Here is a 21,339-nt window from a genome sequence, read left to right as displayed (position 1 = left end):
CCCTCACAAACAGCAGCGCTGGAGAAACAAGGCCGCCTGCGGGGTGACTCCTCGCCCCCACAGCGTGGTGTTTTCACACCAGAATTCGGGAGTAGAAACTAAGGCCTGTAAGACAGTTCTGCCCTCCACCGAAATGCGTTATCGTCTCAGACTTGCTGTGACCAACCTGCCAATTGTGGAGTGGAATGCCGTCCCACAACGGTGTGTGACCAGACTACCTTTTTGGTTTTTCACTTTATTCCTTCGAAGCCACCAGAGGACACGAGCAAGACTCAGAAGCAACAGCGGCGTAGGATTTCTTCGCTTACCTTCCACCCACAGAGAAGTCAGAGATGCCGTAGAAATAGGAGCGCAGCACTTGGGCGTCCTTAAAGACCTCGTCCCCGAAGGTGTTCAGCCTGTCCAGCGAGATGAGCAGGTCGGTGGCCGTCACCCATTCCTGGAAAAAAGAAATAAAAAATTGCGCATAAATACGCTTTTGCAAATAACATGGCTTCCCGAAACGTCACTCAGGGACTTCATGAGTGTGACTTTTGAAGATGTTTTTTGTTTTTTTTTAAAGTCTGGAAGGAACATTTGAAATTACAAAAGGAAAACATTAAAAATACAATAAAATTAGATTAATAACAATAATGAAAAAAATAAAATTAAAAAAAGCTGCAGAAAAGAAACAAATATGAAAATAAAATAAATAATGAAAAAAATAAAATTAAAAAAGCTGCAGAAAAGAAAAACATGAAAAATAAAAAAATAAAACAATGAAAAAAGAAGAACGTTAAATAAACTAAAAAAAGAAAAAAGGAAAATTTAAAAAAAATCTGCAGAAAGAAAAATATATGATAATCAAATCAAATAAAAAATGAAAAAATACAATTAAAAAAAGCTGCAGAAAAGAAAAATATCCATCCATCCATCCATCTTCTTCCGCTTATCCGAGGTCGGGTCGCGGGGGCAGCAGCTTAAGCGGGGAAGCCCAGACTTCCCTCTCCCCAGCCACTTCGTCCAGCTCCTCCCAGGGGATCCCGAGGCGTTCCCAGGCCAGTCGGGAGACATAGTCTTCCCAACGTGTCCTGGGTCTTTCCCGTGGCCTCCTACCGGTCGGACGTGCCCTAAACACCTCCCTAGGGAGGCGTTCGGGTGGCATCCTGACCAGATGCCCGAACCACCTCATCAGGCTCCTCTCGATGTGGAGGAGCAGCGGCTTTACTTTGAGCTCCCCCCGGATGGCAGAGCTTCTCACCCTATCTGTAAGGGAGAGCCCCGCCACCCGGCGGAGGAAACTCATTTCGGCCGCTTGTACCCGTGATCTTGTCCTTTCGGTCATAACCCAAAGCTCATGACCATAGGTGAGGATGGGAACGTAGATCGACCGGAAAATTGAGAGCTTTGCCTTCCGGCTCAGCTCCTTCTTCACCACAACGGATCCATACAGCGTCCGCATTACTGAAGACGCCGCACCGATCCGCCTGTCGATCTCACGATCCACTCTTCCCTCACTCGTGAACAAGACTCCGAGGTACTTGAACTCCTCCACTTGGGGCAGGGTCTCCTCCGCAACCCGGAGATGGCACTCCACCCTTTTCCGGGCGAGAACCATGGATTCGGACTTGGAGGTGCTGATTCTCATCCCAGTCGCTTCACACTCAGCTGCGAACCGATCCAGCGAGAGCTGAAGATCCTGGCCAGATGAAGCCATCAGGACCACATCATCTGCAAAAAGCAGAGACCTAATCCTGCAGCCACCAAACCAGATCCCCTCAACGCCTTGACTGCGCCTAGAAATTCTGTCCATAAAAGTTATGAACAGAATCTGTGACAAAGGGCAGCCTTGGCGCAGTCCAACCCTCACTGGAAACGTGTCCGACTTACTGCCGGCAATGCGGACCAAACTCTGGCACTGATCATACAGGGAGCGGACCGCCACAATCAGACAGTCCGATACCCCATACTCTCTGAGCATTCCCCACAGGACTTCCCGAGGGACACGGTCGAATGCCTTCTCCAAGTCCACAAAACACATGTAGACTGGTTGGGCAAACTCCCATGCACCCTCAAGGACCCTGCTGAGAGTATAGAGCTGGTCCACAGTTCCACGACCAGGACGAAAACCACACTGTCCCTCCTGAATCCGAGGTTCGACTATCCATCAAATGAAATAAAACATAAAAAAATACAATTAAAAAAAGCTGCAGAAAGAAAAAAATATGAAAATAAAATAAAATAAAAAATGAAAAAATACAATTTAAAAAAGCTGCAGAAACAAAAACATATGAAAATCAAATCAAATAAAAAATTAAAAAATACAATTAAAAAAAGCAGCAGGAAGAAAAAAATATGATAATCGAATAATTTTTTTTTTTAAAAATACAATTAAAAAAAGCTGCAAAAAATAAAAAAGTATGAAAATAAAATGAAATAAAAAAATACAATTAAAAAAGCTGCAGAAAGAAGAACATTTGAAAATAAAATAAAATAAAAAATGAAAAAATACAATTAAAAAATCTGCAGAAAGAAAAAAATATCTAAATCAAATCAAATAAAAAATTAAAAAATACAATTAAAAAAGCTGCAGAAAAAAGTATGAAAATAAAATAATACAAATGAAAAAATACAATTAAAAAAAGCTGCAGAAAGAAAACAAAATGAAAATGAAATAAAATAAAACAATGAAAAAATTAATCATCTATGGCCCCTCGGATGATATTTGATTAGTATTAGAACCGGCCCGCACGCCACAGCCGCCTGCTGCTGTTTTGCACGCACCAATACTCCATCAGTGTTGGCGCTAGGAAGTTTCAAAACGGGCTCCCAGGGACCCCATCAAGTCATGAAAATGGGGTCCCACGGTACATTTTTGGGGTCCCACTTAATTGTAACCGTTTTGAAAACAAATGATAAATGTATGCATTATCCTGTTATATCTCACATTCTATATTGTGTTTTTGGAAAAACGTTGCCATAAACGTTACGTAACTCATTAAAAACAATAATAGAAAAGAAAACATATTTTTATGCATATGTACATTTATTCAGTTATAAACTCATTCACTTTCTTCATTCCTTCATGGATTTAAACTTTACCCCTGCTGGTAGTTTTTTTGATATTTTTATTGTAATATTTTAAGAATGTTTTTTTTTTTTTTTGGGCCAAAGTAAGACAAAGAAAACAAACTGAAGTTGTCTTTATTTTTTTAAGTTTTAATGCCACGATTTTAATAGTCTGGCCCGCGTTTGCACAGATTTTCCTCCATGCGGCCCCTGAGCTAAAATGAGTTTGACACCCCTGGTTCAGCTGATTGGAGAGCTCGCTTACACAGCTTGTGGGTCCACGACGTTGACTTCTGTTTTGTTTAACCAGCCGTTTTACTGCCGCGTCACAGACAGCGTTTGGAAACAATGAAGGCAGTGTTTTTTGACCTTCTGAGTCAAGGCACATTTTCTGCATTTTCGCTAGAAAACGAAACTCAGTTGACAGTAAAAAGTCGTTGTCGCAATTGTTGGATATGACTTTAAACCATAACCAAACATGCATTACTACAGCTCTTGTCTCAAAGTAGGTGTACTGTCACCACCTGTCACATCACGCCGTATGAGTTTTTTGCTCTTTTCCTGTGTGCAGTGTTTTAGTTCTTGTCTTGCGCTCCTAATTTGGTGGCTTTTCCTCTTTTTTTGGTATTTTCCTGTAGCAGTTTCATCCTTTGAGCGATATTTCCCGCATCTACTTTGTTTTAGCGATCAAGAATATTTCAGTTGTTTTTTATCCTTCTTTGTGGGCACATTGTTGATTGTCACGTCATGTACAGATGTACTTTGTGGACGCTGTCTTTGCTCCACAGTAAGTCTTTGCTGTCGTCCAGCATTTTGTTTTTGTTTACTTTGTAGCCAGTTCAGTTTTAGTTTCGTTCTGCATAGCCTTCCCTAAGCTTCAATGCCTTTTCATAGGGGCACTCACCTTTTGTTTATTTTTGGTTTAAGCATTAGACACCTTTTTACCTGCACGCTGCCTACCGCTGTTTCCGACATCTACAAAGCAATTAGATACCGGCTGCCACCTACTGATATGGAAGAGTATTACACGGTTACTCCGCCGAGCTCAACAACAACACATAATTTTCAGACTATAATTACTGCTTTGCAAAAAATATTTTTAACCCAAATAGGTGAATTTAGATAATCTCCCGTGGCACAGTGGTTGAAAAACACTGAATTAAGGTATGCAAATAAACATTTACAAAATCTGTCTGATTTAATCATTTATTTGCAAATATATATTTGCGGCTTATAGTCCAGTGCGACTAATATATGGAAACATTATACACCAACGCGTTCTATAGTCCGGAAAGTAGGGTACTTTTCTTTTCATGCAATATTGATCATTTATTGGCGTGCATAGGGACTAGGACAGGGGTCACCAAACTTTTTGAAACCAAGAGCTACTTCTTGGGTACTGATTAATGCGAAGGGCTACCAGTTTGATACACACTTAAATAAATTGCCAGAAATAGCCAATTTGCTCAATTTACCTTTAACTCTATGTTATTATTAATAATTAATGATATTTACACTTAATTGAACGGTTTAAAAGAGGACAAAACACGAAAAAAATGACAATTAAATTTTGAAACAGTTTATCTTCAATTTCGACTCTTTAAAATTCAAAATTCAACCGAAAAAAAGAACAGAAAAACTAGGTAATTCGAATCTTTTTGAAAAAAATTTAAAAAAGAATTTATGCAACATCATTAGTAATTTTTCCTGATTAAGATTAATTTTAGAATTTTGATGACATGTTTTAAATAGGTTAAAATCCAATTTACACATTGTTAAAATATATAACAAATTGGACCAAGCTATATTTCTAACAAAGACAAATCATTATTTCTTCTAGATTTTCCAGAACAAAAATTTGAAAAGAAATTCAAAAGACTTTGAAATACAATTTAAATTTGATTCTACAGATTTTCTAGATTTGCCAGAATAATTTATTTGAATTTTAATCATAAGTTTGAAGAAATATTTCACAAATATTCTTCGTCGAAAAAACAGAAGCTAAAATGAATAATTAAATTAAAATGTATTTATTATTCTTTACAATAAAATTTTTTTTTTACTTGAACATTGATTTAAATTGTCAGGAAAGAAGAGGAAGGAATTTAAAAGGTAAAAAGGTATATGTGTTTAAAAATCCTAAAATCATTTTTAAGGTTGTATTTTTACTCTAAAATTGTCTTTCTGAAAGTTATAAGAAGCAAAGTAAAAAAAAAAAAAGAATAATTTATTCAAACAAGTGAAGACCAAGTCTTTAAAATATTTTCTTTGATTTTCAAATTCTATTTGAGTTTTGTCTCTCTTAGAATTAAAAATGTCGGGCAAAGCGAGACCAGCTTGCTAGTAAATAAATACAATTTAAAAAATAGAGGCAGCTCACTGGTAAGTGCTGCTATTTGAGCTATTTTTAGAACAGGCCAGCGGGCGACTCATCTGGTCCTTACGGGCTACCTGGTGCCCGCGGGCACCACGTTGGTGACCCCTGGACTAGGAGATGCCGTAACGAGAACCGCCTGTAAGTCTAAAAGCAGCGTTTAGGAAAAAAAACCAGAAGGTTTGAATATATTTGGAAAGAAAAAGGGTTGAGACTGCGGCAGCCCTTCAGTAAACCGGGCAGCACTTGGCTTAGCTCCTATCCTTGATAGGACTCGCGCTCTGCTGTTTGAGCCCGCACCAAAGGTAAAGACGGGACGGCGGGAGAAGAAAGCGGAGGCGGATAACAAACACATGGAAAAGCAAACAAGAAGATAAAAGTAAGACTCACTAAAAAGGGAAGCAATTGGGAGCCAGGAGTCCCTCAACAGTAGAAAAGAAGAGGGAAATTGAACTGAAGAGCAAGAGAGATTTTTTTCTTTGTCTGATTCTTGGTTTTGGTCTTTGGCACCCCTAGAAAAAAAAAAGGGTCGTTTTTGAAGTTTCTAGCAAAAAAATATGGCATTGGATTTAGAATGATGAGAACAGGCCTTTGACATCCAAACCTGGCTGCTTATACAAAACCAGTGAAGTTGGCACGTTGTGTAAATTGATTAAAAAAAAAACAGAATACAATGATTTGCGAATCCTTTTCAACTTACATTCAATTGAATTGACTGCAAAGACAAGATATTTAACGTTCCAACCGGAAAACTTTGTTATTTTTTTAGCAAATATGAGCTCATTTGGAATTTGATGCCTGCAACATGTTTCAAAAAAGCTGGCACAAGTGGCAAAAAAGACTGAGACAGTTGAGGGAATGCTCATCAAACACTTATTTGGAACATCCCACTGGTGAACAGGCTAAGTGGGAACAGGTGGGTGCCATGATTGGGTATAAAAGCAGCTACCGTGAAATGCTCAGTCGTTCACAAACAAGGACGGGGCGAGGGTCACCACTTTGTGAACAAATGCACAAGCAAATTGTCCAACAGTTTAAGAACAACATTTCTCAACCAGCTATTGCAAGGAATTTAGGGATTTCACCATCTACGGTCCGTAATATCATCAAAAGGTTCAGAGAATCTGGAGAAATCACTGCACGTAAGCGATGATATTACGGACCTTCCATCCCTTAGGCGGTACTGCATCAAAAAGCGACATCAGTGTGTAAAGGATATATCCACTTGGGCCCAGGAACACTTCAGAAAACCACTGTTAGTAACTACAGTTTGTCGCTACATCTGTAAGTGCAAGTTAAAACTCTACTATGCAAAGCAAAACCCATTTATCAACAACACCCGGAAACGCCGCCGGCTTCGCTGGGCCCAAGCTCATCTAAGATGGACTGATGCAAAGTGGAAAAGTGTTCCGTGGTCTGACGAGTCCACATTTCAAATTGCTTTTGGAAACTGTGGACGTCGTGTCCTTTGGACCAAAGAGGAAAAGAACCATCCGGACTGTTATAGGCGCAAAGTTGAAAAGCCAGCATCTGTGATGGTATGGGGGTGTAATAGTGCCCAAGACATGGGTAACTTACACATCTGTGAAGGCACCATTCATGCTGAAAGGTACATACAGGTTTTGGAGCAACATGTGTTGCCATCCGAGCAACGTTATCATGGACGCCCCTGCTTATTTCAGCAAGACGATGCCAAGCCACGTGTTACAACAGCGTGGCTTCATAGTAACATAGTGCAGGTAATAGACTGGCCTGCCTGTAGTCCAGACCTGTCTCCCATTGAAAATGTGTGGCACATTATGAAGCCTAAGAGCGGACTGTTGGAACAACTTAAGCTGTACATCAAGCAAGAATGGGAAATAATTCCACCTGAAAAGCTTCAAAAATTGGTCTCCTCAGTTCCCAAACATTTACTGAGTGTTGTTAAAAAAAGGAAAGGCCATGTAACACAGTGGTAACAACTTTTTTGCGATGTGTTGCAGCCATTAAATTCCAAGTCAATGATTATTGTTCAATTTAAAATAAATACCTTTAATACCGGTGCACTCTATAGCCCGGAAAGTATGGTATTTTTTTGTTTTTACCAAATTAAAACCATCAAAATGGTACCTTCATCCTTGACTCAAAAGCACCGCGGTGTTTCACCATCATGCAAACTCCACTTCGGGTGACATTTTGCAGAGGAGAGACCCTTTCAGCTGCGGCCCTTTGCTTGTTTGTGCACGGCTTTTCACGTTTAATCCCGTTTAGACGCACAATTAGAGCCCGTTTAGTCTCGGAGGAGCGATTAGGAGAGCGTACAACACCTTTGCTTTTTGAGCATTCTCAGCCTCGCCAGGGCTGATTTATTTGCACTCCCGTGGATTTCTGCCAAAAAAGAAAATAAATAAAAAGGCTTTTTTTTTTTTTTTACCCCTTTTTTTTGGTTTACTAGGGAGGACTGAAGGCTAGTGAGCCACCTCAAATGGCTTATATATTTTTTAGGTTTCATACCTCGCAGACTGCCATTGGCTTCAGGTGGCTGCTGCAGTCAGAGTCAACATGCAGAGATTTTTGCTGAAATTGCCGGAGACAGACGATCCATCACTGGGGACAAATAGTTTGCTCGGCGCCGTTAATGCGGGATTGCCTTTGAAAGCGGGCACCCGTGGGAATAATAAAAGCACAACATCAAAAAAAAAAAAAAAAAGAAAAAAGTATGCCAGGGTGGTCAAAATCGGGAAAGTTGGCTGCGGGTTTTTAGGTTTTCAATGACCCCGACAGAATTGTAAAAGTTTTATTGCATTGCCCGAGAATGATTAAAAAAAAAGGTGCATATTTAAAAGCAAAGTTTTGCTGAGCGATGCATTTCTCCGGGAGAACTTTTTTAGAATCTATCAAACTCGTTTATTGGTCAGGTCGCTAATATCGACTTGTGCCACACATAGTGGAAGATGGGTTTAGTCTGAAGTCACAACAGTTATAATAACACAAATAGAAATAACCTGTTTGACAGCATGAACATTTAAAAAAAGTCTTAACTTGAATAACATCTACCGTATTTTCCGGACTATAAGGCGCACTTAAAATCATTTTCTGACTATAAGGCGCTCGTAAAATCATTTTTTGACGATAAGGCGCATTTAAAATCATTTTTTGACTATAAGGCGCACTTAAAATAATTTTTTGACTATAAGGCGCAAGTAAAATCTTTTTTTTTTTTTACTATAAGGCGCACTTAAAATAATTTTTTGACTATAAGGCACACGTAAAATATTTTTTTTACTATAAGGCGCACTTAAAATCCTTTTTGACTATAAGGCGCACTTAATTTTGACTATAAGGCGGCACTTAAAATCCCTTTTTTTAATTGTTTTTTTTAAATTTACTATAAGGCGCACTTAAAATCCATTTTTTTGACTATAAGGCGCACTTTAAATCTTTTTTTGGCTATAAGGCGCACTTAAAATAATTTTTTGACTATAAGGCGCACTTAAAATCATTTTTTGACTATAAGGCGCACGTAAAATCATTTTTTGACTATAAGGCGCACTTAAAATCATTTTTTTGACTATAAGGCGCACGTAAAAATCATTTTTTGACTATAAGGCGCACTTAAAATCATTTTTTGACTATAAGGCGCACTTAAAATCATTTTTTTTTACTATAAGGCACACTTAAAATCATTTTTTGACTATAAGGCGCACGTAAAATCATTTTTTGACTATAAGGCACACTTAAAATCATTTTTTGATTATAAGGCGCACGTAAAATATTTTTTTTTACTGTAAGGCGCACTTAAAATCATTTTTGACTATAAGGCGCACTTAATTTTGACTATAAGGCGCACTTAAAATCCCTTTTTTTATTTTTTTTTTTTTTTTACTATAAGGCGCACTTAAAATCCATTTTTTTGACTATAAGGGACACTTTAAATTTTTTTTGCTATAAGGCGCACTTAAATATTTTTTTTTTACAATAAGGCACACTTAAAATCCTTTTTTTGACCATAAGGCGCACTTAAAATCATTTTTTGACTATAAGGCACACCTAAAATTCTTTTTTGACTATAAGGCACACTTAAAATCCTTTTTTTGACTAAAAGGCGCACTTAAAATCTTTTTTTGACTATAAGGCACACTTAAAATCATTTTTTGACTATAAGGTGCACTTAAAATCCGTTTTTTGACTATAAGGCGCACTTAAAATATTTTTTTTGACTACAAGGCGCACTCAAAATCCTTTTTTGACTATAAGGCACACTTAAAATCCTTTTTTTTTGACTATCAGCCACACTTAAAATCCTTTTTTTACTATAAGGCACACTTAAAATCCTTTTTTTGACCATAAGGCACACTTAATATCTTTTTTTTGTCTAAGGCACACTTAAAATCCTTTTTTTTGACTACAAAGCGCACATAAAATAATTTTTTTGACTATAAAGTGCACTTAAAATCCTTTCTTGACTATAAGGCGCACCTAAAATCCATTTTTGACCATAAGGCGTATCTAAAATCCTTTTTTTTGACTATAAGGCGCACTTAAAATCCCTTTTTGACTATAAGGCGCACTTAAAATAGTTTTTTGACTATAAGGCACACTTAAAATCCTTCTTTGACTACAAGGCACACTTAAAGTCCTTTTTTTTATTACTCTAAGATGCACTTAAAATCCTTTTTTCAACTATAGGGCACACTTAAAATCCTTTTTTTGACTAGAAGGCGCAATTAAAATATTTTTTTTTGACTATAAGGCGCACTTATGTGGGCTCTGTACCGAGGATGTCGCTGTGGCTTGTACAGCCCTTTGAGACACTTGTGATTTAGGGCTATATAAACAATGATTGATTGATTGACTTAAAATCATTTTTTGACCATAAGGCGTAAAATCTTTTTTTTTTTTACTATAGGGCGCACTTAAAATCCTTTTTTTTTTGTTTCAAAACTCGACAGTGCGCCTTATAACCCGGTGCGTCTAATGCAAGGACTACGTTTGGTTGAGCTTACCTGCCTGGAAGCTATGTTATTTGGTACATGGTGTAATGATAAGTGTGACCAGTAGATGGCAGTCAAACATAAGAGATAAGTGTATGATGGCATTATGTCTCAAGTAAACAACACCAACATTTTAAATGTTCCATTGAGAATATAGAACATTACGCTCAAAAATTGATCAAAATGTTTTAGTACGACAAAACAGAAGCTGCGGATGCTAGCTCTCCAAACGGCTAAACAGACTCAATAACTCCGCGGTGAGGTTTTGGTGAATTTTCGAAACAACACAAGAAGAATGACATTGTAAGTTAATACTACTAACACAGACACTTGTAAACGTGTTAGCTATCGACACTAGCTTGATTACATTACGATAGCATGTGCAAATATGCATGCAAACACTCCTACAGACACGACACATGGGACAGTTGAGTATATATGAACTGTTGTAGTTACATTGTAAAACGTACACATTGTTGCTGTTGTTTTTGTTTTTTCGTACCATACTTTCCGGGCTATAGGTATTAAAGGTATTTGTTTTAAATTTGAGAAGAAATACATATTTTTACATATTTTAGCCGCAGATGTATACCGGTCCGAAAGTTTTTGTAAACCTTAATTGTTTCCAAGCGGTACCTATAACAAGGCAGTAAAACGGCTGACCAAACAAAACAGAGGTCATCGTCATGGACCCACTAGCTGCGGAAGCTAGCTCTCCGATCGGCTAAACAGACTCAATAACTCCGCGGTGAGGTTTTTGGTGAATTTTCGAAACAATACAAAAAAAATGCCATTGTAAGTTAATACTACCAACACAGACACTTGTAAACATGTTAGCTAACGACGCTAGCTTGATTACATTACGATAGCATGTGCAAATATGCATGCGAACACTCCTACAGACACGACACATGGGACGGTTTAGTAGAGTGCCTGAACGCACCATGTGCACCTGAACACAACATGTTTTGATAATATACTGTACCTAGAGCACCTGAACGCAACATGTGTTTATAATGTATGTAGAGCACTTGAACGCACTATATGCTCATAATGTATCTAGAGCACCTGAAGGCACCATGTGTTGATAATGTATCTAGAGTGCCTGAACGCACCATGTGCACCTGAACGCAACATGTTTTGATAATATACTGTACCTAGAGCACCTGAACGCAACATGTGTTCATAATGTACGTAGAGCACCTGAACGCACTATATGCTCATAATGTATCTAGAGCACCTGAAGGCAACATGTGTTGATAATGTACCTAGAGCACCTGAACGCATCATGTGTTGATAATGTACCTAGAGACCCTGAACACACCTAGTGTTGATAATGTACCTAGAGTACCTGAACGCACAATGTGCACCTGAACGCAGCATGTTTTGATAATATACTGTACCTATAGCACCTGAACGCAACATGTGTTCATAATGTACGTAGAGCACCTGAACGCACTATATGCTCATAATGTATCTAGAGCACCTGAAGGCACCATGTGTTGATAATGTACCTAGAGCACCTGAACGCATCATGTGTTGATAATGTACCTAGAGAACCTGAACACACCTAGTGTTGATAATGTACCAAGAGTACCTGAACGCATCATGTGTTGATAATGTACCTAGAGCACCTGAATGCACCATGTGCTCATAATGTACCTACAGTACCTGAACACACCATGTGCACCTGAACGCAGCATGTTTTGATAATATACTGTACCTAGAGCACCTGAACGCAACATGTGTTCATAATGTCCGTAGAGCACCTGAACGCACTATATGCTCATAATGTATCTAGAGCACCTGAACGCATCATGTGTTGATAATATACCTAGATCACCTGAACACACCTAGTGTTTATAATGTCCCTGGAGTACCTGAATGCACCATGTGCACCTGAACGCAACATGTTTTGATAATATACTGTACCTAGAGCACCTGAACGCAGCATGTGTTCATAATGTACGTAGAGCACCTGAACGCACCATGTGCTCATAATGTATCTAGAGCACCTGAACGCAACTATTGTTGATAATGTACCGAGAGCACCTGAACGCACCATGTGTTGATAATATACCTAGAGCACCTGAACGCAAAATGTGTTCATAACGTACCTAGAGCACCTGAACGCACCATCTGCTCATAATGTATCTAGAGCACCTGAACACACCTATTGTTGATAATGTACCTAGAGCACCTGAACGCACCATGTGTTGATAATGTACCTAGAGCGCCTGAATGCACCATGTGTTGATGATGTACCTAGAGCACCTGAATGCACCATGTGTTGATAATGTACCTAGATTACCTGAACGCACCATGTGCACCTGAACGCAACATGTTTTGATAATATACTGTACCTAGAGCACCTGAACGCAACATGTGTTGATAATGTACGTAGAACACCTGAACGCACCATGTGCTCATAATGTATCTACAGCGCCTGAACGCAACTATTGTTGACAATGTACCTAGAGCACCTGAACGCAAAATGTGCTCATAATGTATCTAGAGCACCTGAACGCACCTATTGTTGATAATGTACCTAGAGCACCTGAATGCACCATGTGTTGATAATGTACCTAGAGCACCTGAATGCACCATGTGTTGATAATGTACCTAGAGCACCTGGACGCACCATGTGCTCATAATGTATCTAGAGCACCTGAACGCACCTATTGTTGATAATGTACCTAGAGCACCTGAATGCACCATGTGTTGATAATGTACCTAGAGTACCTGAACGCACCATGTGCACCTGAACGCAACATGTTTTGATAATATACTGTACCTAGAGCACCTGAACGCAACATGTGTTCATAATGTACGTAGAACACCTGAACGCACCATCTGCTCATAATGTATCTAGAGCACCTGAACACACCTATTGTTGATAATGTACCTAGAGCACCTGAACGCACCATGTGTTGATAATGTACCTAGAGCGCCTGAATGCACCATGTGTTGATGTACCTAGAGCACCTGAACGCACCATGTGTTGATAATGTACCTAAATTACCTGAACGCACCATGTGCACCTGAACGCAACATGTTTTGATAATATACTGTACCTAGAGCACCTGAACGCAACATGTGTTGATAATGTACGTAGAACACCTGAACGCACCATGTGCTCATAATGTATCTACAGCGCCTGAACGCAACTATTGTTGACAATGTACCTAGAGCACCTGAACGCAAAATGTGTTCATAATGTACCTAGAGCACCTGAACGCACCATGTGCTCATAATGTATCTAGAGCACCTGAACACACCTATTGTTGATAATGTACCTAGAGCACCTGAATGCACCATGTGTTGATAATGTACCTAGAGCACCTGAATGCACCATGTGTTGATAATGTACCTAGAGCACCTGAACGCACCATGTGCTCATAATGTATCTAGAGCACCTGAACGCACCTATTGTTGATAATGTACCTAGAGCACCTGAATGCACCATGTGTTGATAATGTACCTAGAGTACCTGAATGCACCATGTTCACCTGAACGCAACATGTTTTGATAATATACTGTACCTAGAGCACCTGAACGCAACATGTGTTCATAATGTACGTAGAACACCTGAACGCACCATGTGCTCATAATGTATCTGGAGCGCCTGAACACAACTATTGTTGACAATGATAGTGTATCTAGCGCACGTGAACGCACCTATTGTTGATAATGTACCTAGAGCACCTGAACGCACCATGTGTTGATAATGTACCTAGAGCACCTCAACGAACCATGTGTTGATAATGTACCTAGAGCACCTGAATGCACCATGTGCTCATAATGTACCTAAAGTACTACTCAGCCAGCGTTTATGGGTCTGATGGACCCGTTGCATTTTGTGGCTTTTAATGCCTCACAATCAAACACTTTTATGTTCAAATACTGAACAGATGAGTATTGGGATAAGGTAAACGCTGGCTGAGTAACAACAATATGAACACTACACAAGGGTTTTAGTAAATATGAACTGTTTTAGTTATATTGTAAAACGTACACATTGTTGCTGTTTTTTTGTGGCATTTTCCCATTGCATTCGTTTCGTGGTTGATGTGTCGTTGGTTTTTGATCATTTTCGCGTTTGGAGCGTATGCCTCTGCGGCGGCAGGACTGAGACCACCTGTGTGTTAAAGCCGTGACATGACCTGATGAGGCCAAAGGTGACAGCGGAGAGACACATCTGGTGTGTGAGGTTGCTGATTGGTTCAACCCCACTAAGGTGTCTTTGTGTGGAACAGCCAGTGGACCGTGTTGCGGACCCCCCACTCTAAATGAAGAGCTCCAACGTGAAATAGCCTCTCACTGGGACTTATATCTTGCTTCTTTATTTTTCATTCCGTGCCCCCGCCCTGCCAAGCCTTATCGCTGCTGTCTGAGCCAGGAGTGCACTCGGACTCAGAGGGCCGGGAGCAGCCCATTTAGGACCATAGAGATGGAACCTGAAAGGAATTGATTGCATTTGGCTTGGGTGGCTTTTGCTCTTTTCTACTTTGCCCGCTGTTCCGATGGCTAATGGTGTTTGGACTAAATGACGCTGACGCGGCTTTGTCGATAACTTGACGGGAAAAAAAAAAAAAAAAAAAAAAAAAAGGGTCAGCCGAGTCTGGAAGCCTGAGTATTCGAGGAGAAAGAACCAAAGGGACTTAAATAGTGCCGCTCACAAAAAAAAACTAACATAAAAAAAAACATTGCATGATCAAAAAAAAAAAAAGATTAATCTTAAATGAGTTGTACTTTGTTGCAGCTTCTTAAATAAAGCATATTTTTTGAGGGATTATTCAAGTCCCACTTTAAATGATTGCGTATGAAGAAACCAGGGCCTAAACACTGTTGCTTAGGGCCACAATGACTATTAGGGCTATATGTTTTATTTGACAAATATTTTTATACAACACCAGTGAAGTTGGCACATTGTGTAAATGGTAAATAAAAACAGAATACAATGATTTGCTAATCCTTTTCAACTTATATTCAACTGAATAGACTGCAAAGACAAGATACTTAACGTTCAAACTGGAAAACTTCATTATTTTTTGCATATATTAGCTCGTTTGGAATTGGATGCCTGCAACGGGTTTCTAAAAAGCTGGCACAAGTGGCAAAAAAGACGGAGAAAGTTGAGGAATGCTCATCCAACGCTTATTTGGAACATACCACAGGTGGACAGGCTAATTGGGAACAGGTGGGTGCCATGATTGGGTATAAAAGTAGATTCCATGAAATGCTCAGTCATTCACAAACAAGGACGGGGCGAGGGTCACCACTTTGTCAACAAATGCGTGAGCAAATTGTCCAACTGTTTAAGAACAACATTTCTCAACCAGCTATTGCAAGGAATTTAGGGATTTCACCATCTACGGTCCGTAATATCATCAAAAGGTTCAGAGAATGTGGAGAAATCCCTGCACTTAACATTGAATGCCCGTGACCTTGGATCCCTCAGGCGGTACTGCATCAAAAAGCGACATCAGTGTGTAAAGGATATCACCACATGGGCTCAGGAACACTTCAGAAAACCACTGTCAGTAACTACAGTTGGTCGCTACATCTGCAAGTGCAAGTTAAAACTCTCCTATGCAAAGCGAAAGCTATTTATCAACAACACCCAGAAACGCCGCCGGCATCGCCGGGCCCAAGCTCATCTAAGATGGACTGATGCAAAGTGGAAAAGTGTTCTGTGGTCTGACGAGTCCACATTTCAAATTGTTTTTGGAAACTGTGGACGTCGCGTCCTCCGGACCAAAGAGGAAAAGAACCATCCGTATTGTTATAGGCGCAAAGTGGAAAAGCCAGCATCTGTGATGGTATGGGGGTGTATTAGTGCCCAAGACATGGGTAACTTACACATCTGTGAAGGCACCATTAATGCTGAAAGGTACATACAGGTTTTGGAGCAACATATGTTACCATCCAAACAACGTTATCATGGACGCCCCTGCTTATTTCAGCAAGACAAAGCCAAGCCACGTGTTACAACAGCGTGGCTTCATAGTAAAAGAGTGCGGGTACTAGACTGGCCTGCCTGTAGTCCAGACCTGTCTCCCATTGAATATGTTTGGCGCATTATGAAGCCTAAAATACCACAAGGGAGACCCCCGGACTGTTGAACAACTTAAGCTGTACATCAAGCAAGAACGGGAAAGAATTCCACCTGAATTTTTTTTTAAATTGTTCTCCTCAGTTCCCAAACGTTTACGCAGTGTTTTTAAAAGGAAAGGCCATGTAACACAGTGGTGAACACGCACCTGTGACCACTTTTTTGCAATGTGTTGCTGCCATTAAATTGTAAGTTAATGATTATTTGCAACAAAAAAAACATGTTTCTCTGTGTGAACATTAAGTGTCTTGTCTTTGCAGTCTATTCAATTGAATATAAGTTGAAAAGGATTTGCAACTCATTGTATTCTGTTTTTATTGACCATTTACACAACGTGCCAACTTCACTGGTTTTGGGGTTTGTATTTCACTCATTAAATGCATGTTTTGGACCTAATGAACAGTTTTTATCCATTCTGAACGGTGTTTTATATATAGTTTGTCTCCATTGTGATTTAACTTATTTTTTATATTTTACCTCTTTTTTTTATTATTATTTTTTATTCATTTTTAACGGCGTTTTATAAATAGTTTTTTTATATTGTTATTTGAATTATTTTAAATATATGACCTCTGTTTTTTTTTACACAGTTTTTATCCATTTTGAACAGTGTTTTGTATTATAGTTTGTCTCTATTGTGATTTGGATTATTTGTTAATGTTTTACCTCTTTTTTTTTTACACAATTTTTGTCAATTTTGAACATTTTTTTTTTCCACAATTAAAGCACAATTCAGATAACCTTTCTGCCCCAACTCCCACCTGCCATCCAGCCCAGTACATCTTCACAGGTGACAACGTTAAAGGAACTGCTGCTTATCAGTGACAGAGCAGGGAGGGGTTAAGGATAAGTTTGCATTAAAATTTCATATCCAGCGTCCTGTCATTCATTATTTACCATTTTACATCGGCTTCTTCACGCATAATGGGGCCCTCTGCACACTGGGTGATCTGCATATAAGGGAGGGGCGGCCCTTCGGCCCTTCAGCTGATCACGATGCTGGTTGTCGTGCTCTGCAGGTTATCAGTATCGCCCGTCTGCCTCACGGGTACAATTATACTTTATCTCTGTGAAGTCGTTTTTTGTTAGTTTTAGCAGCGGTTTAGCCCTTACATGTTAAACCCACGGCCCAGGTTTAACCCGGTCTGTGGCCCGCAAAATGAGCTTGCGGAGTATATAAATAAGCTGCAATTTTTTAAATAAAATGAATTGCAGTTCTAAATGTGTCTTCTTTTATTGTAAATGATCCACTCAACAGATAAAATAACGAAAATGGCAAGATGCAAAGACTTAAGTCAACACGACCATCATCTTTGCAGTCGTTAGAAGTCCGTGCAGCGCTCGCATTTTGTTTTGATGGCACGATGCGCACCCTGAACTCCATTGATTTTCAGGTAGCCTGGCTAACTTTGTCGTCACTGGCTAACTTCCTGGTAGCTTTGCTAACTTCCTGGTCACTAGCTAACTTCCTGGTCACTGGCTAACTTCCTGGTAGCCTTGCTAACTTCCTGGTCACTGGCTAACTTCCTGGTAGCCTTGCTAACTTCCTGGTCACTGACTAATTTAAAGTTAAAGTACCAATGATTGTCACACACACACACACTAGGTGTGGTGAAATTTGTCCTCTGCATTTGACCCATCCCCTTGGGGAGCAGTGGGCAGCAGCGGCGCCGCGCCCGGGAATTTCCTGGTAGCCTTGGTAACTTCCTGGTCACTGGCTAACTTCCTGGTAGCCTCGCTAACTTCCTGTTAGCCTTGCTAACTTCCTGGTCACTGGTTAACTTCCTGGTAGACTTGCTAACTTCCTGGTAGCATTGCTAACTTCCTGGTCACTGGCTAATTTCCTGGTAGCCTTGTTAACTTCCTGGTCACTGGCTAACTTCCTGGTCACTGGCTAACTTTCTGGTCACTGGCTAACTTCCTGGTAGCCATGCTAACTTCCTGGTTGCCTTGCAAACTTCCTGGTCACTGGCTAACTTCCTGGTAGCCTTGCTAACTTCCTGGTCACTGGCTAACTTCCTGGTAGCCTTGCTAACTTCCTGGTCACTGGCAAACTTTCTGGTAGCCTTGCTAACTTCCTGGTCACTGGCTAACTTCCTGGTAGCCTTGCTAACTTCCTGGTCACTGGCTAACTTCCTGGTAGCCCTGCTAACTTCCTGGTCACTGGCTAACTTTTGGTAGCCTTGCTAACTTCCTGGTCACTGGCTAACTTCCTGGTAGCCATGCTAACTTCCTGGTTGCCTTGCCTTGCAAACTTCCTGGTCACTGGCTAACTTCCTGGTAGCCTTGCTAATTTCCTGGTCACTGGCTAACTTCCTGGTAGCCTTGCTAACTTCCTGGTCACTGGCAAACTTTCTGGTAGCCTTGCTAACTTCCTGGTCACTGGTTAACTTCCTGGTAGCCTTGCTAACTTCCTGGTCACTGGCTAACTTCCTGGTAGCCCTGCTAACTTCCTGGTCACTGGCTAACTTTTGGTAGCCTTGCTAACTTCCTGGTCACTGGCTAACTTCCTGGTAGCCTTGCTAACTTCCTGGTCACTGGCTAACTTCCTGGTTGCCTGGCTATTTTCCTGGTGGCCTGGCTAACTTTCTGGTCGCATTGGTCGCATGGCCGACTTGCTGCTAGCCGAGCTAACTTACTTCTTGCTAACCTGGCTAACTTCTACTTGGTTCTGCAAACTTGCATTATTTATCTCAGTGTGAGATGAATTATGCAATCCTACATGAACACACAATTTGTTTTGATGGCACTATGCGCACCCTGAACTCCAATGATTTTCAGGTAGCCTGGCTAACTTTCTCATTACTGGCTAACTTCCTGGTAGCTTTGCTAATTTCTTGGTTGCCTGGCTAATTTTTCTGTTCGCCTGGTTGACTTCCTGCAAGCTGAGCTAACTTACTTTCTGCTAACCTGGCTAACTTCCACTTGGCTCCGCGAACTTGCGGCATTTATCTCAGTGTGAGATGAATTATGCAATCCAACATAAACACACAATTTGTTTTGACGGCAAGATGCGCACCCTGAACTCCATCGACTTTCAGGTAGCCTGGCTAACTTTCTCGTCACTGGCTAACTTCCTGGTAGCCTTGCTAACTTCCTGGTTGCCTGGCTACCTTCCGATGTGCACCCTGAACTCCATCGACTGACTGGTATCGGCGGTATGGATATTTCAGCATCGATCACTACAAAGTGTAGCATCTATGGTTTGTAGCGCGCCTCTTGTGTTGACACAAGTCAACCGACCGCTCAACCAACCCCAAAAAAAAACAGTTTTGTAAAACGTTGAGCCTTATTTGCGACTCTGTCCTCGTTTAACTTAAATTAGCGGTTTCCGACGGCTGCCGTTCTAACGCTCGCTTTGTTTGCAATCGTCGCCCCGACTCGGAAATGCATCGTTAGCCGCAGAAAAAATGGCCATTCATCAGAGAGCCAGAAAGCATGATGCTAGGGAAGTTATTAGTCATGCTTGGGGGAACTGTGCTAATTGTGGAAGGATGAAGACAAAAAAACAACAAAAAAAGCCCGCTTCTAAATACCACTTATTTCAGAGAAAGGGAAGAGAGTTCCTGGGGTTAATTAGCATTCCAGTCAGCCCATTACTTTTTATTTGTGCAAATCACAGCAAAAGCTTAATTAACTCGCTCGCGCTGGCCGGCCTGACGGTACAACAACGGTGCTGACGGCGGATGCGGAGAACACTAATGATTCAATTAGCGGCCGGATTTGAAGGGTATCAAACATGTCTTCTGCACAGCGTATGAACTTTAACCCCTGGCAGCAAATGTTTGGGTTTTTTTCTCTTTCGTCGCCCACCCACTGTGACGTCCTTCGTTCAGAAGTTAATAACATTTTAATTTAATTGCTTAACTTCACCGTGACCCCAATATGTAAACACACACACACACACACACACACACACACACACACACACACACACACACACACACACACACACACACACACACACACACACACACACACACACACACACTCTCTTGTATTTACTACCTTCTTGAGACCTCTGAAAAATGCCTCCCTCTTCAGGACCACCCTTTCTAGCTATATACATATTTGTATGTACAACATTAATAATATATACATACTGTGCAAATATAAAAAAGGTAAGCTTTTAGTTCATTTTTTGTTGTTGATTTTTTTTTTTTGTAATTGGTTTGCAATCTTCATTATCTACTTCAAGTTATTACAGTTTGTCTCTATACACATTTTTATTGTATTTTTTTGTATTTTGGCCAAAGGGGGCGCATTTCAAATTTGTACACACACTTGTTATTTCATATGTTGGCCAGAGGGGGAGCACTTACATTTTTTACACACACTTGCTATTTCATATGTTGACCGGAGGAGGAGCACTTTTAAAACCGACACACAGTCAATTTGAAAAATCCCCCACATTTTAACATGTGTTGCCTTCATTTTAGCACTTATATAAGGCTTTTAAAGTCATTTTGATAGTAGGCTGCTATATAGCTAATATAGACACTTACATCATGTCTTGTCTTCATTATAAGACTTATATAAGACTTTCAAAGTCATTTTGATAGTAGGCTAATATAGCTAGTATAGACACTTACATCATACGTTGCCCTAATTATGCCACTTACGTATATAAGACTTTTAAAGTAATTTCTATAGTAGGCTAATATAGCTAATATAGACGCTTACATCATGTGTTGCCTTCATTATAACACTTACATAAGACTTTTAAAGTCATTTTGATAGTAGGCTAATATAGACACTTACATCACGTGTTGCCTTCATTATAACACTTTTATAAGACTTTTAAATACATTTTAAAAGTAGGCTAATAT

At 40.0% G+C, this 21,339-nt stretch overlaps 1 protein-coding gene across 2 annotated transcripts in view; it reads right to left on the bottom strand.

Moving 5' to 3' along the window:
- The window catches only part of lamc3 (laminin, gamma 3), a 326,552-nt gene that overhangs the window by 236,496 nt on the left and 68,717 nt on the right, over positions 1-21,339 (bottom strand). For both annotated transcript variants that reach the window (XM_062057021.1, XM_062057020.1), the window contains exon 4: positions 309-439. In XM_062057021.1, the coding sequence (XP_061913005.1) occupies positions 309-439 (131 nt within the window). The remainder of the gene's footprint in view (positions 1-308; positions 440-21,339) is intronic.

Source organism: Entelurus aequoreus, linkage group LG08 (assembly GCF_033978785.1).
Source record: "Entelurus aequoreus isolate RoL-2023_Sb linkage group LG08, RoL_Eaeq_v1.1, whole genome shotgun sequence".
Classification (NCBI taxonomy): domain Eukaryota; kingdom Metazoa; phylum Chordata; class Actinopteri; order Syngnathiformes; family Syngnathidae; genus Entelurus; species Entelurus aequoreus.
The sequence above is the reverse complement of the archived record's forward strand: the minus strand, read 5'-3'. Positions and strand labels throughout refer to the sequence as shown.